The following is a 27,500-nucleotide window of genomic DNA, read 5'->3' on the forward strand; positions in this document are numbered from 1 at the left end:
GCGACACCCAATTATCTCACAGTTTACATATTTTATCCAGATACTTTTTGAATATACACTCAAATATATAAATATCTCTTTTCGCAACCGCAGTGTGTGTGTGTGTGTGTGTGTGTGTGTGTGTGTGTATACTGATGCTTTTGTTCAACTCTCACCACTGAAGGTTTAACTCGTTAACGCAACAGCTCGTATGTGTAATGCCTCTTAATTAATATATCGATAAAATAATCAAATGGTAAAGTACTGGTTGGTGCGTGGGAAGAGATGTGTTTCTCGTGGCGGCCGTGACCTTTTACACATCAGGATCAACACGTGCCTGTGGTTTCTACGCCTCATTAGCCGGAGCCTCTTTGAGGTTTTGCATTAAGCCAGTGGAACGTACAGGACAGCGGGCTTCCACACAACCTCCCACAGCAGTGCGACTGCAGACCACCTCTTTGTTCCCGCTGATTCAAGACGACCTTGTTCCTCTGAATCGTTTTCACGATGCTTATATTGTTAAGAGGAATTGTCTGTGGCTGTTTCTGTTTTGACTTTTTTTTTTGTGTGTGCTGTTATTGCTGCTTAAACTTACATTTTCTCGTTTCACTACAACAAACCTGACAATCTGGTCGTTGTGTGCTGCGATGTGAGAATGTCAAGGGCTTAAGAATAATTCGAAGCTACATCTGTTTAATGGACAATGAGTCTCAGCCGTCAGCTGCGCCCAAATTTAAAGACGGAGGCGAAATGTATTACCGCACTCACTCCGGCGCCACACACATAACTCCTGCAAGCCTCGTGATTCATTGATTCGCAATATCCGAGTTTCAGTCATATAGAAAAATTGAACCTTTTATCGTGGGAGTCTTCAGACTTTAGTGCATTAACCGATGGCAGTAAAGGCAGTAGCCAACGCACTTGGGTTGTGTGATGGAGCATTTTAGTGCTTCATATTTATGTGGAGCCTCTGTGGATTGTGAAGCTGGAGCACCGGCTTTAATCGTAAAGAATTATCAGGTTGAAACAATAGTAAAAATCAAAAGGGCTGTGTAAGGATCAACATATGTAGTACTTCAGTGCACAGTTGACGTTACTGCATTAGATTCTTTATGATCTCTTTGATAAAGACTCTATCTACTGCTGTATTTTCTGCACTTATATACAGGTGTGCCGGCTGCCACCCAGGAGGAGGAGCGCGTCACCTGTTTAATGTAAAAATGAACTCAGTCTGATTCTTTTCCAATAAGTGACCAAGGTCAATACACCAGCTACCTGTGACAACGTTTTGGAGACACCTGTGATCGCTCTGGATCTGTGTGCCATTTTCATTATGCTAACTGGCTAAATCAATCGCAACCTCGTTTTCGTTTTCTACACAGCACAGTGTGGGTGGAAAGGCGGGTTCAAATGTCACGCCGTGAAGATTTTAAAGATCACCTGGAGCAGAGGCAAAGAAAGAGATCACACAAGTGCTGTGCATCTGTCTGAGGATAGAGCAACACTGCTCAATCTGATGTAATCTTTTTCTTTTTAATTCCTTTGAATAAACATTTCTGCACATATTGTTATTCGTATTGCATTTGTTAGCATCTCAAGTGACTCAATATTTGCTGATTTATGGAATTAAGGATAAAAAAAGTGAATTAGGGAATAGCTGTGCATAACTTATCTTAGTTTTTCATTATCACTGTTCACCATTAAAAACTTTATAATGAGGTACACAACATTTGCTCACAGCTGGAGACTTCCTGTAACACTACATCAGCTTAATTTGTAAACCTTCGCTTGTTGAGGAACAAAACATTTGGTAGTACTCCACCTTTCATTACAACACAGAATTCACTGAAGCTGTTTGCTGTTATTTCTGCCTCCCACAAACAAGAAATAGTGACGTCCCCGGAGCAGACTGAAATTCATCTCTTGACGTAAAATCCATATTACGTTTAAGACAGTTCAACAGCAAAAGCGAGTGAGCTATCTGTACCAATACTTACAATTTGACTGAACTAACCGTTAGTCTCACGGTCAAACCCGTACCGTCTCTCCTGTGTCTCCAGTCCTTTACTTTGCCCTAAATCTCCCTCTCTGTTTCCTTTTTTTTTTTATAGTTACATGTGCTTGTGCAGACCAACACACATACACACACGCACAAAGACATATATATAAATCCCCACCCCCAAGTACTACAACCTGTAACAGAAGTCCACTGAGAGCGGCTGAGAGGCATCGGGCCCCTCTGGAGCCAAGCGGGTACAAAGCTCCATCTTGGACTCCCAGGGGTCTGGGCCCGACCAAACCAGGACCGGTGCTCACACACACCACCGCTGATGTCAAGTCGACGTCGAGTAGAGCCTGCAGCAGCCTCAGGTAGCTGACTGGAAAGAGAAAGCGAGAGAGGGAGAGAGGGAGGGAAAGTCAAAGGGAATTAGAAGAAGATTGAACGCCTAAACACAACGGTGAGGAAGAGGAGAAAGCAAACAAAATATCGGAGGGCAAGGCCACGGGAGAAACAGGAACGGAGCAGAGCAGAAGGGAGTGAGCGGGCGAGTGGGAAGTGGAAGTTTGAAATAGAAAAAGATATTAAAAGCAGGAAGCAGAGGGAACACAAGCGCAGAGGAGACGCAGAATAAACAGATGAAAAGGAACCGAGTGACAGAAAGAGGGGCGGGGCAAGAAGTTAAAGATCTCAGCGCCGAGTGTAGATGGTGTGTGAGGCAGTGAGAGACAAGGTGAAGGGAAGGTTGGCAAGACGGAGAGATCAAAATAGCGATGGAGATTAAGAGACAAGACATGGCCAAAATGCTTAAACACAGTGGGATCCAAACTGAGAGCTGCTAACCATTTGAATTGCACTTACACCATGTACACTGAGATTAGAGCTCTCTGAGGGAGGGAGGACTCAATTAGTGGCAGCAGAAGAGAGGGAGGAGAGCGCAGCGCAGCAACAGAGCGGGGGAGATGGATGGATGGGAAAGGAAATGTAGAATGTGAAGCATAAGATAAAAAAACTAAGAGACAGAAAAACAGCGAGGAGACAGAGTGAGTGAAGAGAGAGAGAGAGAGAGAGAGAGATAGGCAGGCTGAGGGATGGAGCCAATACATCACATTGATCCTGACAGGCCACTTATCCAGCTGACAGACAGAGACACAGGAGCAGCAGGGATGATCTGTCTGCGAGTGGTGCGGCGGGATGTGGGCCACTTAATATAATGAAAGTGTGTGAAACGCATGCACAGGGTTTGGTTACCTCCGCCACAGATAAAACACTGACAAACAGTCACGCTACACACGGAGTACATGTAGACCGTAGACTGTAAATAAACATTGGACGAAGCCTCCGTGATGTTCAGCTCAGAGTGAGCCGCTCCGCCGTCGCCGTCACCTCACCTGACTCCGCCGAAGCTCCTGGCTAATCCAGAAATGAGCGAGCGAGGAGGAGCGAGCGAGTCGAGCCGAGACTTCAGTGGCAGGCGTACGCTCACCCGCCTGTCACTCAAAGCGACCACGCCCCCAATTATGCAGAACTTTAAACCTTAATAAAATTATAACAAGCGAGTTTAATAAACAGTTGCCATGACGGAGGAAATTAGCCGTAGAGACCAAAACCGTCTTATGCACCAGGCTGTAAACATGTTGTTAGACATTTTAACATGGGAGTCTATGGGGATTGATTCACTGCTGGAGCCTCAAGCGGCCACTAGAAGAAGTGCAGTTTTTGATACTTCCATGTTGGCTTCATCTTTCAGCCTCGGAGGTTACCACTTGACGTAAACAAAACGGAGAATCTTATCAGTCGATCCTGAGGCTCATACAATACAAACCCGGCTGTACAAACCCCTGTGATTTGTACAAATACTCTAATGTGTTTGCAATTGCACTGTAAAATGGAGCATCACAGAATCACAGAGAGGATGAACTGAGTGGAGGTAAATAGAAAACACAAATTTGGGAGGAAGAAGAACAAAAAGGGAAATAGAGAAAACATGAGCTGTGGACAAATACATGAGATTGTGGAAAATCACTGAAGTATACTTAGGTTACGCACACTTGCTATAAACATAGCACTTAAATTGCTGATGAATTGTTTTTTGCGTTTGCTGCCTACGAGGGCAGAAATCCTTCAAAAATAATCATCAGCTAAAAATTCAGAGTTTGTTACCCAGCAAGAGATTGTCTGTGTTTCTTTTCTGAAGGAGGAGTCGCTGCACAGCTGCGTCCAGACTCCAAGTGACGCTCTTATGGACCTTAAATAATGGAGACAAAGAGAGAACAAGGGAGAGGAGGAGAGAATAAGAATAACAAGACGAGGGGCAAAAGAAGGATTGTAATATCCCTTCTGTCTGAGCAGAGAGTGGAGAAGAAATTGTTTTATACTTCCTCATTACTGTATTACATATTGAATCCAAATGGTGTTTTGTATTCTACGCCCACATCTGAATCTGCTCTATATGTTCTGTTTCTTGCCCTCGATGGCGCCTCCTTCACTGTGGGAAGTTTTATCCTAAAGTTGTGATAAGGGCGACGCTGAGCTGTAGTGTGTACCTGAGCGGAGTGAAAACGCTGCAAGGTAATGAGGGAGGACATGAGGAGATGGCTGCAGCACAGCAGGGCTGAAGGAGGAGGACAGGCTGATGGAGAGAGGGATGAAGCAGAGGAAGAGGAGGAGGATGAGGAAGAGGAGGAGGAGGAGGAGGCGAGGACAGTCTGCAGCTGGTCCATCAGTCCATCGTTGGAGAGCAGCATGGAGACAGCTGGGGAGGAGAAGGCACCATGTCATCACACTTTGATGAGATCCACGCTCGTGTGTCGGTATGTGTGTGAACAGCAGTTGGTCCGGATGACTACACGGTGACGTGCTGCGGGCACCCACCCACAATTACGCAAACACGCCCACACGTGAGGATCATTCTCACGTTCACATCATTCTCTTAGTGCGGCTACACTTCTGCCACGAAGAACACTTAAACACAACGTAGAAATCACGTTGTTGCCTCGACAAAAATGAACGAAATACAAGTGGAAATCATTTGCATAATATCAGGGTGATATACAGTACATAGGCAGCCGACCAGGTCGACTGTAAGTAAAAGAAAAAACTATGATTTTATATTATTTAAAGTTAGAATATCCGACTGTTTGCCTTGAGACGGAGGAGCTGTATTACTATTCCTGTGCAACACACCGTCAGCTGAAACACTGTCTTGCCCAAGGCTGGAATAACTAGCATTTGTAAACTGAGCAGCAGAGATAAAGAAGCAGATGGTGAAAGCAGGTAGGCTGCAGCAGAGGCAGTCTGCTTCTCAATGGCGCCCCTGCTCTCTGGCCACTAGCCTCACCTTATTAACAAGCAGCTCAGTGACCTCTGCTGAGGAAATTATTTAGCTTATAATTAAAACAGTTCCCATCAATATGCCATGTCGTGTAATTGATATCTCTGGTGTGAGGCAGTGTAACATGTCTTGATTCATCCCGTTGACGGCAGCTCGCTGTGAATCATTTCATTATTTAGTTCCATAGTGGAGCTTTTCCTTCTATATCTTGGCTCATTGATTCAGGAATGATTTTTGTTTTCTCTTGAACAGAGACGTCCAATTAAACCTTCAGCTGAAAAATTCTTATGTTTCTCTCATCTGCAAGAGGAAACATAAACTGTGTCCAGTGTGTGTGTGTGTGTGTGTGTCTGTATGCCTGAGATCTCTGACCTACCTCAGTCTACTGACCGTGTCGCTGTGTGGATGTGTGAGGTGCATGTTTAAGTCTACTTGTGTGGTTTTGTGTTCGCATGTGTAGTATTTAGAATCTAGCGAGGTGACAACACAACCCTGAGAATTCTTGTGCAGATGTGTGAAAAGCTCTCAGACTCAACAGCAGAATTATACCATAAAGATGTACAGCAGGTGTCAGATTGTATGCTTATTATTTCCTTTGTGTCACAATGCTTCGCACTCGTCAAGGTCAGTCTCTCACCTCTGGAAAAACAGGGCAGGCGGAGAGAGAGAGAGAGAGAGGTTGAAACGGAGGGACAGAGAGAGAGAGAGAGAGAGTGCGACAGAAACACACAAGAGGGTGAAGAGGCAGTGTGTGTGAAGGATGCGGTGTCGGGAGAGTAAAGAGAGTAAGACAAATACGTGAGGATAGAGAGACGGGGGGGTGTGTGTGTGTCTAACCTCTGTCAGTGCAGTGTGCAGGGGACAGACTCAGGCAGCAGTGCAGATAGCTGAGGGCAGGCAGAAGGCTCTCCGTGTTCGTAGGCTTCAACCTCCCTGCTATATTACTTACTGACACACACACACACACACACACACACACACACACACACACACGCATTCAAGTTTGGTGCTCTCAAAGGCTTTTGAGAAAGATTTCATCCACAGACATTGACACACGATGTGAGAGACAGATAAAATGAAACAAGATGAGCCTTGCCATTTGCTGCCTGTCACGTCACGTCTACCATCGGTCCGTAAAAACTGAATTAATCTGATCTGCCAGTGCAAATGTCAAACATGTCTAGTAAATGTCTAGTAAATCTCTGAACAGCGTTTTCATTTGCGGATCAGCATCGAGTGTTCTCCTCTGTGGGTTTGTTGACGGTGACATTAAATCAAAGACTAGCGAGGCCTCAGCTTACGAAGGAACGCAGGCGAGCGCAGACGGGAGGTGAGAATAAGCTAACAGCAGAATAAAACATGTGTTGAATGGAGAGTGTCTTAGTGCAGTCACTAGATGGTTGTGTGTCTGTAACGCAGCAGGTAAGATCCTGTGTGAGAGAGGAAAATGTACGCATCGCTGCAAAAATGTGTTGTGTGTCTGTAGCGTCTGTGTGAGAGACGAGGTTTTCTGTAATCTAGCAAGCGCTTTACTGACTGATGCAGGAGATGTGACCGAGAATGCAGAGCAATGTAAACTAGAATCGCCTCCTCGCCGTTGTATCCCTCCGTCACACAGACTAGTTCCAGGTTACATCCCTGTTTATCAAGAGTCATAGAAAATATGAAACATCTGTGTGATATTTTCTGTGTGGAGTCTTGAGTAATGGCTACAAAGTGTTTTCACAGGTCACCATGACCTTGACCTTTGACCTTGAGGCACCAAAGGCTAATCAGTTCATCCCTGAGTCCAAGTGAATGTTTGTGCCAAATTTGAAGACATTCCCTGAAGGCGTTACGGAGATACTGCATACTGCAAAACCATGTTTTGTGAGGTCAGCGTGACCTTGACCTTTGACCTTTGATCCCCAAAATCTAAACAGTTCATCATTGGGTCCCAGTGAACGTTTGTGCCAAATTTCAAGAAGTTCCGTCATGGTGTTTCTGAAAATGCGACGGACGGACAGGCAGCCCAAAAACAATATGGCTCTGAATGAATGAAATACACTGTGTGGAAACTGTGTGAACGTGTGTGTGTATGCTAATATGCTACGACCCGCCTGCAGCACCTTTTAACCTCACCGTGGTACAGAAGCTTGAAGTGCACTCCATCCATCTTACTGTAGGAGGAGGATGAAGGCGGGTCGCTGGCCTGAGTCACACCGAGCAGCTTCAGCAGCAGAGGGAGCGAGTTCACTGCCAGGCAAAGAGAGGGAGAAACAAAGTGCCGCTGTAAAAGAGGCGAGAGGCGCAGACAGGCAGGCGAAGCTAAATACGAACACAATGAGAGTGCGGGGCGAGAGAGGACAAACTTAATAAAACAGTGTGGACAGTGAGCGACAGAAGTGTATATATGTGTATGGGGGAGCAGGTAAAAGACTGGCTGACTTGCTCAGAGTGAAACCTCTTGTTCCCACAGTGGTTTTCACAGCACAGCAAAAATAGATGACACTGTTCAAACTCGACGCAAGACAGTATCTTGCACTCACTTGTGGACTCACTGAAGCTGCAGACGAGAGGTGGCTGGAGGAAATAGTGATCATCAAGGAGAGGCAAGAAGAAGAAAACTTAAATTTTAAAATTTTAAAATTACCAAGAAGACTTACATAACAATATTCTGGGTCTGGATCCAGGGAGGGTTATGGGTGAGAGAGAGAGAGAGAGAGAGAGAGAGAGAGAGGGGGAATGTGAAGAGGAAGACGATGTGCAAGGAGAGGAAGGGCAGCGTTACTCTAACAGGAAAAGTGACTGCAGGAAGAAGATCAGGCAGAGCAGTCATCTACATACTCCTTTCACCGCTGTAGAGCATAACATTAAAATATCTCCCCTTGGGATGCCGCCGCATTAGAGGCTAATATAAAGTATATATTAATGCAAATTACAGTGGGCTGAACTGGAACACGTGCAGGATAACAGCCTCTAATCCCCACAGGGCTCGGGATGAGCAGAAAGCAGGCAGAGGCTAACCACAGCAACAGTTTCTGAATCCCCAGCTGGCACACTAGCGTTGTGCCCTTCAGCGGCGCTCATTAACCTGGTCAAGTAAACAGATATAATAATGCCATCTGGCAGCAGACACCTCGACCAATAAAAAAAAAAAAACAAGCACATTACAGCACCAGATATTTGCGTGGACAGAGCCGAAGCTGTAAACCTGGATTCCAACAGGATGGCGTTTGATTTCACGAGAATGAAACTTACTCTCTAATTACTTGTAATCGATTCACAAGGAGAGTTTTTTTCTGATATCTCGACGCACTCTACAGCAGAGAGCAAACAGGGAGCAGAGCTGTTCTGCATATCTGCGTGTATACTGCCTCTTATATACGACATGATCCAACAAACGCTGTACTTTACAAACTAAACACACCACGCTGAACTGGAGGCCAATCTTTGATTTAATCTGCCAGCATCCTCTAAAAGTTGCACTTCCCCCGGTCCTTTCCTTAATTCATGCTATGTGAATGTTGAAATTCAAAACTAATATTACATCAAGCGTTTTCCTCCCTCAAACATAAACAACGTAAAACCTCTGCATGATAACGACCTCATGCGCACTCGACAGTACTGAACACGACGCTACAGCCTTCATGCAGAGGAGTCATCGAGATAAACCAGCGTCCCGCCGTCTGTGTTGACAGAGGATGTTGGGGAAGATTTGTTTTAATGGATTAATGGTTCTTCGCCTCAAACATTAATCACAGGCGACAGTGTTCTGGGAACTGTTCTGCAATGTCATTCCAATTTAAAACTAACCAAGTTTTACGGAGAGACTTTGTGATTACAGTTCAGTGAAAACAAGAGGTCGTCTGGCAGGACGGTTCAAACAAACATCTCCACCACAGGCCACATTACCTGCGTATAAACTAACCATCATGCACAACTCGTTCCGTTACTGCATATGTGCTGCATATGTGCAAAATCCCTGTGACTGTAATCAGCTTGGCCTCTGATGCTGGAACCATCAGAGAGAGAAAATCCTGCTCAACAAACTAAATACATCAGCACAGGTATTTTATCAAACGATCCAATATGTGAGAATAATTAAACTAAGTGCTTTCCGTTGCGTTAGTGAAAGCACGTTGTGCCAAATGGACCTATTAATCGATGCCAGTTACTTCACAAATGTCTTACTGTGTCTGTACCAATTGTTATTTTCATATCATTATTTAAATTCCCAGTGTAATTTGTTCTGCGCTCTCAGGTGAAGCTTGTGGAGTAGAGGGTGAATTAAGTTGAAAGTTTTTTAAATAATTCATACATACATATGATTTGAATGACCCCTCTCTCCTGCCCCTCCTCTCCTCTCCCAGGCCTCGTTCTCCTCCCCTTCATCGCCGCAGACTTGTCTTCCTCTAGCTGTCCACCAGGTGTCCTCGGGACTTTCCCCTTTTCTCATCACCTGACTGACTGCCCCCGCCCATCCACACACCGGTTCCCGCTTCTCATCAGCACCTCGGTTCCCTAACAACCCTTACGCTACGGAAACCGGTTGTCTTCCTCTCCAGAACATTTCGCTGTCGCTGTGTGTTTCACGACTTGGTTTTCCTGTTTCTACCTGTTTATTTAAAATTGTTTTTTCCTGCCTGAGAATTTCTGGATTTGTTGGCGCTTTCTCTGGGTTCGACCCAAATCTGCCTCACCGTCACATAAGGCGTTGTTCCTCTTTGTGGAAACACAATCACTTAGCTACATTAGCCATGCCTCCTGCATCTACATTTGGATCCTTGTGCCAGTGCTGCCCGTCTGTCTGCTGATTAATGACAAACTCTTGTGTTTCCTTGCAGCGTCCTGGTCTCATCAAATGTTTTTGTCGTACAGACTGCGGCGGGAAGGAATTCTGTGGAGAGACATTTAACCAAAATTGCTTTTTCCTAAGCAAAAGATAAGTTTCCAGTCAATATGAAGAGATGGGCATCTGAGCCCAGGTGTGGCTGCTGCTGCTGGCTGTTTATAAAACTGAGATTTAATTAACTCTTTCAGTGTTTACTGTGTGGGGAGAAAAAAAAGACTGTCAGGGTGGATTTGTCTATTACATCTCAGTGTACGAGCCCACTGAGTAAACCCCTCTGTGTGTGTGTGTGTGTGTGTGTGTGTGTTATGTTCTGTGTGCATGGACTTGTTCGGGAATGAGACAATTTCACTTTAAGCTTTCATTTGCTATACACAGTTTTGATATGTATGACTGAGGCAGAAAAACACCCCGGAAGAAAACAAAACAAGGTCTGCTGCATCAAAGAGGGTAAACTCAGGGGATTGAACAGCAACATTTACCTCAATCTATCAGCTGTAATTATCTGTATCTGCACTTTAATGAGATACAACCGGGTGTTGAATCAAATCTGCTCACATTAAACTTGATACATGAAAGTGAATAGCGACTTGCTGTAGAGAATATTTGCAAAAAACACCCAATGTTCTTTTAGCGTCAGGAGCTGAATGTATACTGCAGTCTGAAGCCGTAGGAGTCAGGAAGTTGTATTAGTGAGAATTCTTGTGTCTAAATTTGGCCGCAGTGCATGACTAAGCTAAGAGGGTTTGAAAAACCTGAGAACTGCAACCAGTGAAGCTTTCATAGACAACAGTGTAGTCTTCAGCATCAACAGACAGAACAACTTGACGGGTTTCTGACCCGTGACGAAGCTGCGTCATAAAGTGATGTCACGTCAATCAGTGCGATTAAATCAGAAGAAACAATACTGCAGCTCGTTGCTCGTGTGTCTCCCAGTTCGATTATGCATGTAAAACAACATTGTGTGCATGCATTAGTAGGAGGGTGTGGTTCAGAGTGCTTAATGAGTGTTCTGTTCACACATAACGTATTCAAATCTCCTGATTGATGCGCATTAATTTCAAATGGAATAATCCATTAATGCTTCACTGCTGCACTGAAGGTGCGTGAAGCTGTCGTAGCGGTTTAATGCTGCCTGAGTTATCTCTGCCTTCCCCATGAATTGTTAGTGAAAGTGTAAATTAAAACCACTGTTCCCATTTTCATCACCTCCACACGAAGCTGTCTTGATTTTAAAAGACAGCCTGACTCATTATGAAATTCAACAAAGAATCACATTTACTAATGTCTTCCATTACAGTGCATCTCATCCGTTTTAATAAATCTGAGCCATGGCGTAGTGTCAATGAACCTTTTTGATGCAACAAGAAGTTCAACAATCCTTCTATGAAGTGATACACTCCTCCTGTGAGTTTACCGTCTCTCACCCTGTTCAGTGCGTCCCTGTCCAAGCCCCATGTTCTCCACACTCAGCCTCTGTAGTGCCTGGAGGAGCGCCGGTCTGAGGTTGGCACACAAATCCTTCTCATAGTGTCTTCGACCACTCAAAAGCACTTCCAGCACCCGCAGCGCTCGCTCTGCCAGGGGGGCCTCCCTGGTGCAAAGCATCTCCTGTGGTCAAATACAAAGACAGACACAAACCAGGAATATTTTTCTGTATCAGCCTTAACCTAAAGCAGTGAAGCCAACCAGGTTACACAATGCAGGTTGGAAATGCATGTGTGTGACACAATGCAGCAGATCAGCCACCATTTAAAAGCATCTTCCTTTGACCGTTCCTGGGTATCGGTTTCTCACCAGGAGGGTCAGTGTAACAGCCGGGTACTTCTCTATCACATTCAGAAGCTCCGTGGTTTCTGCGTCTGGCTCCTGATCCTGCCTCTCATCTGCACGGCTTCCTGTCTTCCCTCCCTTCCCCTGCACGTCTGCCTGTACCCAGGAATCAAATCCAAGTTCTGACTTTTCATTTGTGAGAGTTCAAAAGGAATTAAAAATAAATAAATAAATAAATAAAAAGTCTAGTCTAATACATCACATTCAACGATCACTCTGTTGGTGTAAAATGAATTATCATTCATCGACTGTAACGTGAGTCTGAGCTACAAGCGAAAACAACTGCCCCCCCTCCCTACTCACCACGGTCTGCCCTGCAACTGTGTGCTGTGCTTGCTTGGTCAGCCAAAGCTCCAGGACCAAAGGCCCAAATTTCTCAGCTAGCTCCGGATAGCGCCAGACGAAATGGAGGAGTGCAGGATGGTGGATGTAGAGGGAGGAGAAGCTTTGGCAAGAGGAGAGTGCCTTGCCGACGCAGTTCAAAGGAGCCTTGAGTAGAGCGGTAAAGAAAGAGTGAAAAGGCCAAATTATTTTCTTTAAGATAAGTGTACGTACACACACACACACGCACACACACACACACAAACACACACACACACACACGCACACACGCACACACGCACACGCGCAATGAGCAGTTTGTGGTTTTCAAAAAGAATATTTTTCATCCAAATGTGCGATTGCTTTTAAAAGCCCAGGGAGCCACACTCCTCAGTCACAGCAGGACGTCTCCTGTAATATGTTTGCTTTTTTATATTCATAGTTAACATATGGTGTGTACAATTAAGTACTTTCAGAGAAGCTGCAGCACAAGGTTTTTCCACGTTTTTTGAACTAAAGAAAATCATATTCTTTTGAGAAAATGTTATTTTTTTCTCTGTGGCTTTAAAAAAAGAAAAAAGAAAGTCGAGCGATAATTAATATTCTTTGTCACTGAATCATCTTCAGCACAATATAGATTTCCTATCAAAAGATGAATATGAGCTGTCGGAGCTCGTGGCCTCCACATTAATGTGTTCCATATTAAACCGAACAGAGCTGGAGTCTCGGTGCACGCTGTTCTCTTTCTCCGTGCACAGAGGAAAACGTCTTGTTGAACACCTTTTTTTCCATGAAAACCTGACATCTTAATGTGGCCTCAACCTATCTCAAAGAAAGCAAAATAGAATATTTAAAAAGGCAGAGGCAGACTTGTTGTCTCAGCTGTCGAAGTGTATTTCGGTGGGGCGTAAAAGATAAAGAGATGAACGGTAAAACAGTTCAGTGCTGTTGTCCTGTCTGATGATTTTATATCAGAAATATGTTTTTCTTTCACGTAACTGCCTGGAAATAACACGGATGGTTCCTTACTAAGCCTTTTGCAAATGTGATTAACGATCACTATTTTCATTGAATTTTAGGTGTTTTATTCAAATTTATAGCGTGTGTTGTTTTCCCTGGTCAAATCTGACAATAGGTGGGTCACACTATTCAAATGGTTTCAAAACAGTGTCCTGACTAAGCTTTGACATATAACTGTGTGTGATGATCCATTAACATGTGTTCCTCTGATGTAGTTGTTTTTTTACTCAAAACAAGGAATATTTTTATGTAAATGAGGTTTATTGACCATAAAATTGCAAGAGAAAGTGTAAAAGTCGCAGTAATGAGTTGGAATGAAGTTGACTGAAAAGTTTGATGCAATTATTGGGTAATAATTTTACACTTCATGTTTTATAAACAGTCAAAACAGACCCAGGACAAAAGTTTTAAGGTCGACGGGAAGACAATACGAAAGTTAAGCTGCACTACTTTCGTAGGTTACAAAAGAGTGTGTTTTGATTTGTGTTCAGTGAAGTGAGCAGAGTTACCCCGTCGAGGCTGGGGCTCTTGTCCTGTGTCACTGCCAGCAGGTAGAGGGCAGAGCGGAGCACAGAATGAGGCACGGCGCCGCTGCCCTGCTCCTGCACCGAACGCAACAGCCACACAACACTGGAGAACACAGTCTGGTCTGGGAGGAGCCTGAGAGAGAGAGAGAGAGAGAGAGAGAGAGAGAGAGAGAGAGACACACATAAACAATAATGATAACATTAACTTAACAATATTACAAACACATATAGATGTGGCCAAACATTTACATTTGAATGTATACAAACACACAAGACACAGATATATTTGAATGTCAAACAAACCTCAGCAGACACGTTCAGTGTGAGGGTAATAATGTGGACAAACACACAAACTCTGTGTGCAAAGCAGACAAAGAGCTCCAAGGGCGTGTTGATGTCACAAACTTGCTATTGCTCTTTCTCAAGCAAAAATACACAGACACACACACAGACACACACACAGTCAGTGAGACAAGCACAAGTACGAGGCGGGGCTATTAAATAATGAGACTGATGCTGGTACATAATCACACCTTGTACACACAGATCCGATGCCTGAGTACACATGCACTACACACACTCAGCCCCTCTACAATATGTTAATCTCTCGCCGCAGTTACCATTAATTTTGATGAGACCACACAGTGGCAGGGAGAAGCTTTCATCCTCCTCCCTGGGGGTAATGCATAGCCGAGGTTCTGCTGAAGGACAGATTAAACTTTCCAAACAAGCCGATGTATCTCCGAGGTCATAAAATATGTACTTAAGAACACCCTCGATGGGCCGTGGGAGCAGAGAGAGAGAGAGAGCTACAGCAACATGCAAAACCAGCTGGTTTCTCAGTAGAGCCAAGTGATATACTGATCTACAGTGGCAATAAAAAGTGCGTGCTGATAACACGTAATTATAATATTTCGTGTCTTTATTGAACAGACATTAAACGCTCACGGTGCTGGTGGAAAAAGAAAGTGAACCCTCGGGTTTAATAACCGATCGAACCTCCTCTGGCAGCAATAACCTGAAACCAGCTCGTCAGTAGCTGCTGATCAGAGCTGCTCAATGTTCAGGAGGAAGTTTGGACCTTTCGTATTCTCATGTCCGGTGAGAGCGACTCTTCAGGTCATTCCACAGCATCTCTGCTGGATTAAGGTCTGGACCGACTCTCGCTCCAACAGGTGGATTTTCTTTGAAGTCATTTAACTTTGATGTTTAGGGTCATTATCCTGCTGCTTCAGCAGCTTCTCCTGAGCTTCAGCAGGTGGACAGTCTCCCTCACATCATCCTGTAAGAGACCCTGATAAACCTGGGAATTCATTTCCCCCTCGACGGTGTGAAGCTGTCCAGGCCCAGAGGCAGAAAATCAGCCCCAGATCATGATGCTCTCTCCGTCCTGCTTCACCTTGGGGATGATGTTTTCATGTTGGTGTGCAGTTCCCTCTTACTCCCTAAACATACAGCTGCATGTTCTCCCCAAACAATTCAACCTTGGTTTCATCAGTCCACAAAACATTGATCCAGTAGTGTTGTGGAGAGTCAAGCTGCTGTCATGATGTGTGTATGAACAGAGACATGAACCAGCTCCTATGATTCCTGTAAGCCTTTATCTATTACTCTGAGCTTCTTTGTTACTGATCATTCTGTGTTTTGCCTTTGGACTCATCTGAGCCGGACGCCCACCTCTGGGGAGAGCAGCCACAGAACTGAATCATCTCCATTTAGACACAGTTTGTCTGACTGATGAATATCTAAACTCTTTGAAATCACTTTGTAAACCCTTCAGCTTTATGTTTTCAAAATGGACAAGAACAATACAATGACTTGTTATAATAGATTGTGTCTGTTCATAATTGTAACTTAGATGAACCGTGACCATAATTGAAGATAAATTTATACAGAAATGAAGATGATTCCAAAGGATTCACTTACTTTTTCTTGCCTCTGTAACTATGATGCTGTGATAAGACACGAGGCGTCGTCCAAGATTTTAGATATTTCAGAGCTCAAATGTCTTTTCTGCTGTCAGGGGCTTCATTAAAGCAAAGAGAAGTGGTGCTTTGTGTGGAAATGTTCTCAAGCTATTAAACTTCAGCTGAGTAAAATCAACAATAAATGTCTCTATTTGGCCATTAATAATGAATGTTTCTCAAAATTACCATCATTATTATTGTCAAATATTTCTGGAAGCAGCAATAAGACATACCCCATAATTTCACATCAAAACTGAGAAGATGCAACGTTTGATTAAGTCAACATCGTCAGGCCATTCCCCTACGTTCATACACAGACGAAACTGGGGCACAGACTTGTGATGCAGCTGGCCGGCCGCCCGCACTGGTATAGAATACAAAGAGATGTGGTGACATTTTACTCTTTATATTGATTCTCTTACTACAGGTAATACAGCGCTACCAGGAGCTAGTCAGCAGCCATGAGGCCAGGAAATTACTGTGCTGCTCAGTGCAAATAGATACTGCAATGGGAGAGCAAAGTCACTACATCTGAATCAAATTATGCCTCCCCTTCCTGCAAAACCAATCTGCAGCAGCACCACACACAAGTGTTTAGAATTTGTATCAGCGAAATGCTTGTTATTGATGCTGAAACGCCAATTGGTTCGTTCAATTTCCAGCTCCAATTATCAGCCCCCGAACATGAGATTTCTTTTTCAACACATTTCAACATTTCCTTTTTTTTTTTTTTTTTTTAAAATAAGCAAAACGCCTGCAAAAAAAAAAAACAAATGCCATCCTCCTCTTTCCAACGCCATTACTACCTGTCTCCCTGCTGCAGGGCGAGGTGCAGCATCATCACCAGACAGTACTGAGTGGCTCTTGGTCCTTTGTGTTCACACAGCTGGAGTCCCGGAGCCTCGCGCAGCAGAGAGGGCCAGTCCGACAGACGGCAGCACAGGGAGGGAAGGTTGTAGAGCAGAAGACTCTCCACCTCCTCGGCATCTGGGGGACGAGCGAACAGGATCAGAAAAGAGCTTAATGAACGATGCTAAAAAGCAGGAACAAAAGTTAGAGAGAGGGTGAGAGAGAGAAGAAAAGAAAGAGGAGAGGGTACGGATGAAAGAGAGAGATGGATGGAATAAGGTAAAACAGGCCCTGAGGCCTCATTTACGATGCGATTATTACTCACTAATTTCATGTTTTACGACTAAAGCCAAGCCAAAGCTGCGGTTTATGAAAAATTCATCTCAGGGATATACTGATTTAGCATTTTCCCAATTATACATATCATATCTAAACATAAAACCAATATCCATCATTAACCAAGCTGCAGCTGTCATTGTCATTCTTTGAAAAAGCCATACTGTGTTATCTAGTAAAGTTAAAGGAACGCTTTTTTTATTTATTTTTTTTTTTTTTATAAATGAGGTCCCTGAAGAATAACAAGACAAGATGAAGAAAGCACGTGGAATGATGGGACAGGAACAGTGAGGAGGGAAGTGAAGCTGCGAGGGAGAGATTGATGAAGACGAGAGAGACAGGAGGGACCACTGTGCCGAGGAGGGCTTCAACCTATTTAAGGACTGGAGGACGGAAAAGACTAGGACAGGGTGGCAAATGAAAAACAATAATGATATATATGAATATATGATATGACATAAGATGGGAGGAGAGAAGGAAGAGAAAGAAGAGAAAGAAGAGAAAGAAGAGGCGAAGGGAAGGATGATCTGCATCTACTGTCTGAGACGTTTTCTCCATCTCGGGGTGGTCATTAGGGAGCTGAAGAGAGAGAGAGAGAGAGGGAGAGAGAGAGAGAGAAAGAGAGAGAGGGGTGAGCGAAGGGGAAGGGGAGAGAGAGAGGGAGAAGAATGGGAGCTGCAACTTGAAAAGAACACAGAAAGAGAACAACACAGTAAGAGAAAGGGAAAAAGAAAGACGTGGCACAGAATAGGGAAAATGGTGCTGAGGGAAAAGAGAGATGGCAAGGAGGAAGGAAACAAAGAAATGTGCAGGATACAGTACGAGGGACTCACACTGCTCTGAGGAAAATGACAAAGTGGGCACATGGAGATGGCAGACAGGGATAAGGTCACTGATGCATGACTACACAGAGGCTGTAAAGCCACAGCAAAGTCTGCGGGGAATAAGACTACCAATCAGCCAGGGAGGAAAACAAAGTGAAGAAGGGAATAGGAGTTCATGAAATACAGAGAGGAGGAGGAGGAGAGATAAATATGAACAGGGACCTGAAAGGGTGGCCAGTTCGGCTATAGATCCATGTGAAGGCGGAGAGCACAGTGGTCTGCAGGGGGCCACAGTGGAGAAGGAGTGAGAAACAAAGGAGGGAAAACAAAGTGAGGAGAGCGGCATGAGGCACCTCTAAGGAACCTTGGGGAGGAGGGGAGGAGGAGGGAGGTCGAACAGTGAGGCAGGGAGAAGAATAGAAAGAAGATGTCAAAGATGACAAAAAAGGAGCCTCAGTGGGAGGACTGCGAGGGAGAGGAGCACAGCAAAGGACAGACAGATGATGAAGATGAGAAGGGAAACAACAGATGGGAGAAAGACAAAAAAACAGATCTGCAAAGCAGGCTGCAGTGACATGTTGCCTCCTGCTCAGGTTTTAATAATAGAAGAAGAGAGGAGAAGAGGAGAAGAGGAGAAGAGGAGAAGAAGAGAAAGAGAAAGACAAAACATTCCCACAGCTGTTACACAATTATCAGACAGCTATGCAAAAGTACAAGGGGATGCCATTAAATAAATTACCACAATTAATTAGCAATATCGGGAGTAATTCAATTAACAAAGCACACAACCACAATCAAAACACCGACATGGAAAGGTTACAGAACAAGATGGAGAAGAGAAAGAGCGAAACTAAAATATCAATTGTTTAAATGTGATGAATAAAGTTTGAAATAAAGATAACAAACCGACTTTCAGAACGTGGGAAATATCCGGCATGAAATGGAACGGAAAAGATTCAGGATGAGAGTAAAAGAAAAAAAAAGAGCGCAAGCAAGAGGCTGCAAATGAAACAGAAACAGATAAGGGTGATGAAAGCGAGGAAGACGTTGACAGGGAGAAAAGGGAAACAAACAAGAGTCTGGCTCCACAGAATTCATTATTCACAGCCACAAACACACGTAAACAAATACACACACCTACACAGCTGCTTGTACAACTCTTACATCTCATTACCTCTAAGAAATATTTTACTCAACTCTGGTCTCAATGTCACAACATGTCCTCCTGGGAACCACTGCAGTTTGCATTAAAATCTTTTTTACTCTCTTCACTGGAAGGGTGAGAGCTGCTGGGTTTAACACTAGGTTACACTCAATTACATCTTCACTTACCTACAGGTACCTGCCTTTAATATACTTCACTTCAGTCTCGCATGATCATAAGCAACGACCTTTTAATTCAAAGTGTAATCTGTGTTGCCGTTGACATTTAAGAGATTTGGCGTCAACTCTTCCCACAGGAACTGAGAAGCAGCGAGCAGACACTGTTCAGTTTTCAACTCAAGGCCATGTTTATAGTACACACTCTGAGTCCATTCCCTTTATTCTGTATAGAAAGATCCAACGATTATTAAATGTCTTTCGCACACAAGCTTTTCTACATGTGCATCGTCCGCTTGTTTGTTGACTGTGTGAGCCAAGCAGACTCCCAGACCTTCCTCTGAACAGGGTTGGACACTGGCTGACTTCAGAGAACAGACGGCTCTATTAGGGATGAGAGTCTTCTTTTATGTTTTTGATGTTTGAAGTAAACATAAAGAGGAAAGCGAGAGGGGGCAGAGAGAGAGAGAGATAGAGAGAGAGAGAGAAAGATAGAGAGAGAGAGAGATAGAGAGAGAGAGAGAGAGAGAGAGAGAGAGATAGAGAGAGAGAGAGAGAGAGAGAGCAGCACAGATAACGCAATGTTTCAGTCTGTGGCGGCGGTTCAAATGTCATATACAGTCAGCAGATGCTCAATTGAGTGAGTTGAGTTTGCCTTCCTCTATCTATTGAATAGATGGTGACAAATTCTATGCAAAAATAATATGGCTGAACAATTAATCCACATATTATCGAAATCGCAATTATGGCCAAGTGAAATATCCAAATCGCAGGAGCTGCAATGCATCACAGCGAGACCATAAACGAAGCATTGTGGTGCTGCAGAAATGCCCCGGACTACAAATCACCTCCAGACTAAAGTATTAATTGTCATTGACTATAACTATAACGAATGAACGAAAAACTCATCGGTCACTGAAGTACAAATACATAAGTACTCACTGAGCCCCCCTCCCCTCAGAAATGTGTTTCTCTTATTAGTTACTTCACTTGGTTGATTGAATTTGAATTCTGCACAATGATGTATGTTCAGAGTTTGACACTAGAATTCACATCTGAACGGGATTTTGCAACTTCCACAAGTGTGATGTGAAAACTTGAAACCTCTGGAGCACATAGACTTTTCAGAGAGGAGACATCTTGTGTCTCTGTTATTAATATTGCATATTCATAAATGATTGGCTTTTAGAAAATGTTGATAAATTAACCAAGTGTTTACTTTTGTGGGAAAACATCAGACAAAATGTTATTCTTCAAAGCAAAGTATCTTTATACGTCTTAAAACATTTCTGATTTGAACAATTATCGACAAAACAAACAAATCTTAAACACTGTCAACAGTTCAAATCAAGCAGCAGACTCAGATGACTGGTAGCATGACATCATTGCTTGGAAACTGACAGGAACAACAGGGTTTTTTTTTTAAATTTTTTTACTGGTGCTGCATGTAGCTCTGTGTGCAGTGCAAGTGTGTGTGTGTGTGTGTGTGTGTGTCTGCATATTTGCATACCATACTGGTAGGAGCCTGAAGCAGCGTTTGGCTGGGAGAGCAGACACATACTGAGCTTCTGCAGAAAACCACAGCAAGACAGATTCAGACTCTGGTTCCTGAAAGAAAGGGTGAGCGGGAGAGGGAGGAACACACACGGGACAGAGAGAAAAATAAACATGAATACAAAGATAAGACCGTCGGAACTAAAGGGGAGCGGCGAAACTGATATAAAGAAAGAATGAGGGCACCTGAGACAAAGCACAGAGCACATTCTCCATGCATGGTCATTACAGTGAAAAGTGAACTGTGAGACAAAGGACAGAATGTGCCTCGACTTAGTCCTTTCAGACATGAAACAGACGCAGCATGGTTCAGTTTCATTACAGCTCAGAGCATAGGGGCCTAAAGCCTACTGAGGCAACCACAATTATGACCACAGTAACACACACGAAAGCACATATATACACAAAACAGCAAAATCTAAACACACACACACACACACAGACACAATCAAACACAGTGGGCTTTGAAGCTGCAGATCTGTTGCTCTGAGACACACACACTGCTGAGAGGACTGGCTTATTGGAAAAAAAGTGAGAGAGAATGACTCAGAAATGACAGATGCCTCCGTCGTGTTATCTGCCCAATTGTTCAATACCAACAGGGAATAATAAGAACTTAACTTTCTGAGCCACCACGGTTTAACACACACACACATACACACATATAAACACCTTTTAGACAGCAGTGCTTTGTTAATTGCTGTGTATGAGTTTGCTTGTGTATGTGTGTGTGTGTGTGTGTGTGTGTGTGTGTGTGTGTGTCCTCAGGTTATCCTGTTACACTGTACCTGTTTCCTGCACAGAGGAGGCCTTTGTGTTCCAGAGCCAGCCTGTAGAAACCAGAGGACGCTGGAGGGAAGAGGAGGAGAAGAGCAGAATAAAGGAGGGATGAGGCAGTGAGACACGAGGAAGAGGAGGAAGGCAACAAAACAAAAAAGAAAAACACTATTTATGTAACACTTTTCAAAATAAATGTTTTAAAGTACATCACAGGCAGAGAGGAAAGAAAAACAGGATAAAGTACACACATATTGTAAGTCAAATTCTGCAACTAAACAGCTGAGTACTAGGAAGAGGCGCACAACCTTTCAGCCTAAAGCACAATTCACTGGTATAAAAGAGAAAGGAGGAGAAAAGGGTGGAGGAGGGCGATAGAGAGAGAGAGAAGGAGAGAGAGACCTAACATCAAGATCAAGATCAAAATCATGTTTGTATATAAATGTGTTCATAAATATCAAACAGGGTCAGACATTACGACGCCATTATGTCAGAAATCAGCCACATTCCCTCCGTATGTTATGGTCTAAAAATAGTCGTCAGGATCAGAGGGAGAAGCTCATCATGTGGCTACGTTGGGGGTAATGGGACAGCAGGCCTGTTTTAATTCTAGAGGAGGGGAAAAAAAAAAAAGAAACGATATCGTAAAGCTGTTTTTAATGTCTTGGCTGTTTCGTTGCTGCAGTGAGAGAGAGAGAGAGAGAGAGAGTGAGCACCCCTCACTTATTAGAGAGGGGGTGCTTTCTCTTAATTTCATGAAGCTACTAACTCACTTTCTTCTGGACCTGTGCCAAGGCTCTGCTCAGCCATATCTGCTGAAAACTGCTCTGCTTTGTTAATCGCTCGCAGCATAAATATATGCTTATGTTTCTTTTTAATGCCACTACATTGGCTCGTCTCGATGCCCGAGGCAACGAGTTTCCTGTCAATAATTGAGGCTCATCCTGTGGACTGCCAGCTTTGGACAGATTGCTTAGTTTTTCCCCTACAGTAATATGAAATTTCATCAAGTCAACACTCAGGCATTTAGCTCCATTTTTGATGAGAGCAGAATCAAGTTGTTGGCACTGCTGTTTTTGGCATAATTTTAAACCTGCACAAAATATGGATTTTAATTTCATAAACATTACCTAGCCATAGAGATAGAAAGGTTCAGTGGTTCAGAGCAGAGCACAATCTTTTATGTGATAATGGAATGAAATGAAGTTTATTTCTCGTCGTAAGATTAGCTGGGAATTGGGCATCACAGTGAAATTGCTTCTGTTATTGCTTATTTAGTTTAGTTACACATTTAAGACGTTAAAATGTATTGTAAGCAATGTGCTTAACTGACAACTTTGCATTTAAAAAACAGCAGTCTTGTTTACGTTTGGTTCGTACGGCTACCGTTTGTATTCCCGTGCGTGTTCGACAAACAGAGGCTTCTGGTTTCTCCGACCAGCTCCAGTTTGTGCAAAGCCTGCAGTAACAGGACTGAAAGAGAGGGGCTAATTTAAAAACATGAGCTGTGTGGACTGTCCCTGTGCCAGCCATCTCAGTTGCTCATATCATGAATCTCATCACGGTTTAAGAGAAGTTTATGTTAAAATTTTCGATTCGGCGCGGCGCGGCTGCTGACAGAAATATGAAGAGTAACATCTTGGTCCATCATTTTGAATTAAGGAAATGCGACCACTATGAATGCTTGATATCTCATTTCATTAAGTGGCTCATTTACTCAGTTCCACTTCTGGGCGCATTAAAAAAAAAAAAAAACAGGTCTAAGTGTGTTAGTGTCTTAATCTGGCAGGTTTCATGACGACAGCAGGAGATACAGAAGGACTGTGTAAACCCGGACTTCGCTCGTGGTTATGTGAAGCTGTGCTACCACACGCCCGATGCTTAACAAGGGCTGGAGGAAACGTCAGGAGACCACACCAAAGTTATAACAATTAAGGCTGAGAGGATCATGAATGTTACTGCAATCCTTCCAATGCTTGCTGAGATATTTCAGTCTGGACTAAAGTGGAGGAAGCGGCTGCCTGAAAGACCAACACTGCCACCCGTGGAGCCGTGCTGCTAGCGTGGCTAAGAGCAAGCACAAAAATCCAGTACACAGCAAGAGGAATTAGTGATTCTACAGTGCGATTTAACGTACTTTATAATCTGGTACAGAACTTCTAACAATATAATGTTTTCTAAAATATTCCTTAAGAGAGATGTCTTTGTGATTAATGTGATATTTCATGACTTTAGCCAATGTTTCATTATCATGCAATATTGTTAGTTCGATTGTAGCTGCTCATAGTGACTTTATGCTTATTATTCTCATACACCAGGGACCGTCAGCCCGTCTTGTTTAGCGGTCCTCCAAATACAGAGGAATGATCACTACTCAATAGCTGAACAGTTTAGGTGGATTTTTAATTAGACGGCGACATCGAGATCGTCACTCCCAGCCAGGCGACGCCCGCCCGTGCAAATGGCGGGGTCGGACACCGCCTGATTACTGGTGTAAAATAAGACGACAGTGTGTGTGACACTGAGATCAAATCAAATCATGGGGACACTTACAGTGTTACTCAACTCACCCAGCTTATTTGCAAAGGCAGGCATGAGAGACGGGAGGAGGGTGAACTGGGAGGATAAGATGGAGTAGAAGTGCTGCAGTATCTGAGCGCTGGGTGCATGCTCACACATCCTCTACACACACACACACACACACACACACACACACACACACAAACAGCAAATCAGAGACAAATGACCAAAATATAAACTGTAAACAATTTTTTCTCCTCCGATTGATTGTGATTGTGAACAGAACCAACTTAAGAAAAATATCACACACAAAAACAATTATTTTCACTACAGCAGAGAGACTGATTGATCCATGTGTACACAAAGTTAATGAAGACAGACACTGTGTGTCTGTGCTTATTAATACAGCCATTTAGAGGAACTGCCAGACAGAGCACAGTAATCATTGTGACCTATTTCTCAGAAAGGAGAAGTGGGGAATTGCGAGATAATTTTCTCAAGTGTTTGGCTACGAGTGCGTGCGACAGAGAGATAGAAGGTTAAAGACGAGACGATGGCGAAGTGGATGTGCGCGTTTGTGTGTGTGTGTGTGTGTGTGTGTCCAGCTCTCACAATGACGGTGGGTATCCAGATGGAGTCGCAGCAGTGAAGCAGACAGTGACACAGGGTCTCCAGCGAGTCCCGAGCGTGGCCGTGTTTAGACGGAGCCGTGAACGTGTTCTCCTTCAGAACGGGCTCCGATGCACACTCCTCGGCCAACCTTGGACACGCGCACACACACACACACACACACACACACACACACACACACACACACACACACACAGGCATAAATTCAAGAGACAGACACACAAGAAATACAGGCACACACACACATACCAAGGATTTGACTAAATCGTTTCACTCACGGTCCGGCCCGACTCCACTGACATTCACTATTTAACACATGATTCAATACGATACTTGAATCAAGCGCTTTTAATACAAATTACTTTTTTTTAACCGATATAAAAAAAAACAACAAAGCTTTAAGATATAAAGTAGAACTTTTACAGTAAGTAACGTATTGATCATCAGACACTGGAGAGACTGAACACTTTGTAAATTACTGAGTCAGTTCATCTCAGTGATCCCATTTAATTGCTTGAACATGTGACTGGACAGTGTTGCTGACCTGCAGGCAGCCTGAAAACAAACCAGGGCCTGGAGCAGAAAGGCTTCAGACCTGGAAGTCTGGCTGCTGGGGCCTGACCTCTTCAAACTCCCCTGGAGGTGAACGGAGAGAGATGAGAGAACAAAAAAACAAACAGAAGAAACACGATGAGAGAAGAGAGAAGAGAGCGGGAGTGGAGCAAGACACAACAGTGTTTCTGATAAATACCAGAGTGAGCTGACATGCAGCGTTGGTGACTAAATGATGTCATTTTTCTCAACTTCCAAAGATAATGTTCCAAAGATAATGCTCAGTATAAAAGTCCTAACCTGAAAAGACACTATGAAATTGTGATTGTACCTGAACACACCACACATAATACAATTTATCAAATTGCCTCAGACTTGGTAAAATTTAGGGCGAAGATACACATGTGACAACGTCCGCTTTTCTAAATAAGGTGTTAACACAAAGTTAAACTGAACACATCTATATTAAGAACTGCATTAACCTTTCTGAAGCTGCTATAAAAACACATTGCTCCATAATTCCTGGCAAGGAATGACAGATGTGAGTTTAGCACAACTCTAACTAGATACATACTGAAAATTAAAGGGGTTATTTTATAAGTTTTCTCTGATGCTGAATGTGGTTTCTTGCCAGGAGTTCTTGCGTTTACAACATATACGGTATATAAATATATAATACGCCCTCTGAGCAGCGCTTCATCTTCAGGACAGATGAGAGGCTACAGTGAGTCGCTATTGGAAAGTGATGTGGTGATCTGGAACAGGCTAGCTGGTTGGTATGCTAGCTTCAGAAGAAAAGAAGTGACAGAAACAAGTCTTAACATTGGCGTTGCTTTCCACTTCTGGAGACAGCTCTTTGCGAGTAAAGGAATGAAGTTTGATGCTGAACCTGTAATGTTTCTTTTAAACTGCTAATGCACCTTTCCATGCTAATGTTGGCTATCCAGCAAATAGCAAATCTTACAAATAGCTTTTGTACTGCATCAGTTTAGACAAATTCCAGAGTAAAAGTCCTGGATTTGGACCTTGAAGTGGCAAATGTAAATACTGAGGTGCGGTAAAAACCTATTGATATTCACTCCGAGCACCGGTGTAGTGCACACGCACACCGCCCAGGTACAACAAAACCCTTTCCCCCCTGCTGCTGAAGAAAATCCTAGAGGAAACATTGCACAAGCAAATCTAATCACATCTCCAGGAAAATTATCATCTTATCAAAGCAGATTATCCAAAAGATTTCCTCAAGGAAATCATTAAAGATTTATCTAAAACAACAAAACTTCTCCATTAAGACGCTGAAAAACACTGAAATCCTTCTGTTTTTTTCAGTGAATTATAGGTCCCATTAACACTTCATGAATCTTAATCTTGAGTCTTTATTGTGCCTCAGTTTGAATAAAGGGAAGCATTTTTATTGTTCAAGTTGGAACATGAATAGATGCCAACCAGAAACATCCTGTTGACAGTCACTTAACTATCAATGCCTGAAGTGAAACGCTCAGAAAGCAAGATACAGAACAGAAGGAGACAACTATAAAAATAAAATAAAAAACCAATAGAAAAGGACCTTCAGTCCATCATGGAAGAATGAACTCCCATTGATCGAACATGTCAACCAGACATGTATTGTGTGACAGCTCCTCAGATAGCTAAGGCAGATATGTCAGTGTCATTATTAAAGGCGCTGATAACCACGGAGGACAGTCTTTGGAGAATCACCATAACAGAGGGCAGCACACGGACAGCACAGACATTTTCTTTTCATCCTCTTTTTCATCTTTGAACTTCATTTTATATTTGTAGATAAAGACATGAAGCAAAACTAACTCACAGAGCTTCGCCGATGAGCAGGGGAGGAGAGGGGCAGCTCAGAGAATCTGCTGGTGACGGCCTCCACGAGTCCTTCCACCTCCTTGTACTGGACCGGTCTGGACTGGTGGTTCAGTCTGGAGAATTCAGAGTGACAGAGGAAATGACTGACATTAAATATACAACAGTAATGGCTGTTAGGTAGTGCATGTTGGGAGGGAGGATGGCGAAGGGAAGATACAGGCAATGTGGATTTCTGAGTTAAGTGTGTGTGGCTGTTTGTAAGTGCAACTCATGGTTTGGGTTTGCCAGAGGATATGAAGCTTAAAAGTGACTTTGACAAAGCACCTACATCAATTAATCTACAAGTCTTTGTATCTCTGAGTTCATGAGCGTGTATTTATTATTTTCCTGTAACACTGAGTGAGTGTATGTGTGAGTGTATGTGTGTGTTAGTGTGTGTGTGTGTGTGTGTGTGTGTGTGGGGGTTTTCTGTGTGTCTATACGTGTATTCATTC

At 43.4% G+C, this 27,500-nt stretch overlaps 1 protein-coding gene across 2 annotated transcripts in view; it reads right to left on the reverse strand.

The window, feature by feature from the left end:
• mei1 (meiotic double-stranded break formation protein 1) overlaps positions 1 to 27,500 on the reverse strand; it is a 56,172-nt gene that overhangs the window by 10,242 nt on the left and 18,430 nt on the right. For both annotated transcript variants that reach the window (XM_087170048.1, XM_087170049.1), the window contains exons 12-27: positions 27,005 to 27,119; positions 25,166 to 25,257; positions 24,604 to 24,751; positions 24,042 to 24,153; positions 21,483 to 21,543; positions 20,651 to 20,748; positions 16,618 to 16,798; positions 13,827 to 13,977; positions 12,280 to 12,465; positions 11,941 to 12,072; positions 11,571 to 11,754; positions 7,434 to 7,547; positions 6,150 to 6,260; positions 4,525 to 4,733; positions 4,142 to 4,226; positions 2,173 to 2,357 (exon numbers count right to left, since the gene is read on the reverse strand). In XM_087170048.1, coding sequence (XP_087026174.1) covers positions 2,173 to 2,357; positions 4,142 to 4,226; positions 4,525 to 4,733; positions 6,150 to 6,260; positions 7,434 to 7,547; positions 11,571 to 11,754; positions 11,941 to 12,072; positions 12,280 to 12,465; positions 13,827 to 13,977; positions 16,618 to 16,798; positions 20,651 to 20,748; positions 21,483 to 21,543; positions 24,042 to 24,153; positions 24,604 to 24,751; positions 25,166 to 25,257; positions 27,005 to 27,119 — 2,164 coding nt within the window. The remainder of the gene's footprint in view (positions 1 to 2,172; positions 2,358 to 4,141; positions 4,227 to 4,524; positions 4,734 to 6,149; positions 6,261 to 7,433; positions 7,548 to 11,570; positions 11,755 to 11,940; positions 12,073 to 12,279; positions 12,466 to 13,826; positions 13,978 to 16,617; positions 16,799 to 20,650; positions 20,749 to 21,482; positions 21,544 to 24,041; positions 24,154 to 24,603; positions 24,752 to 25,165; positions 25,258 to 27,004; positions 27,120 to 27,500) is intronic.

Source organism: Seriola lalandi, unplaced genomic scaffold (genome assembly GCF_002814215.2).
Source record: "Seriola lalandi dorsalis isolate HSWRI2012SDOR001 ecotype SW California unplaced genomic scaffold, Sedor1 jcf7180002054926, whole genome shotgun sequence".
NCBI classification, from domain to species: Eukaryota; Metazoa; Chordata; class Actinopteri; order Carangiformes; family Carangidae; genus Seriola; species Seriola lalandi.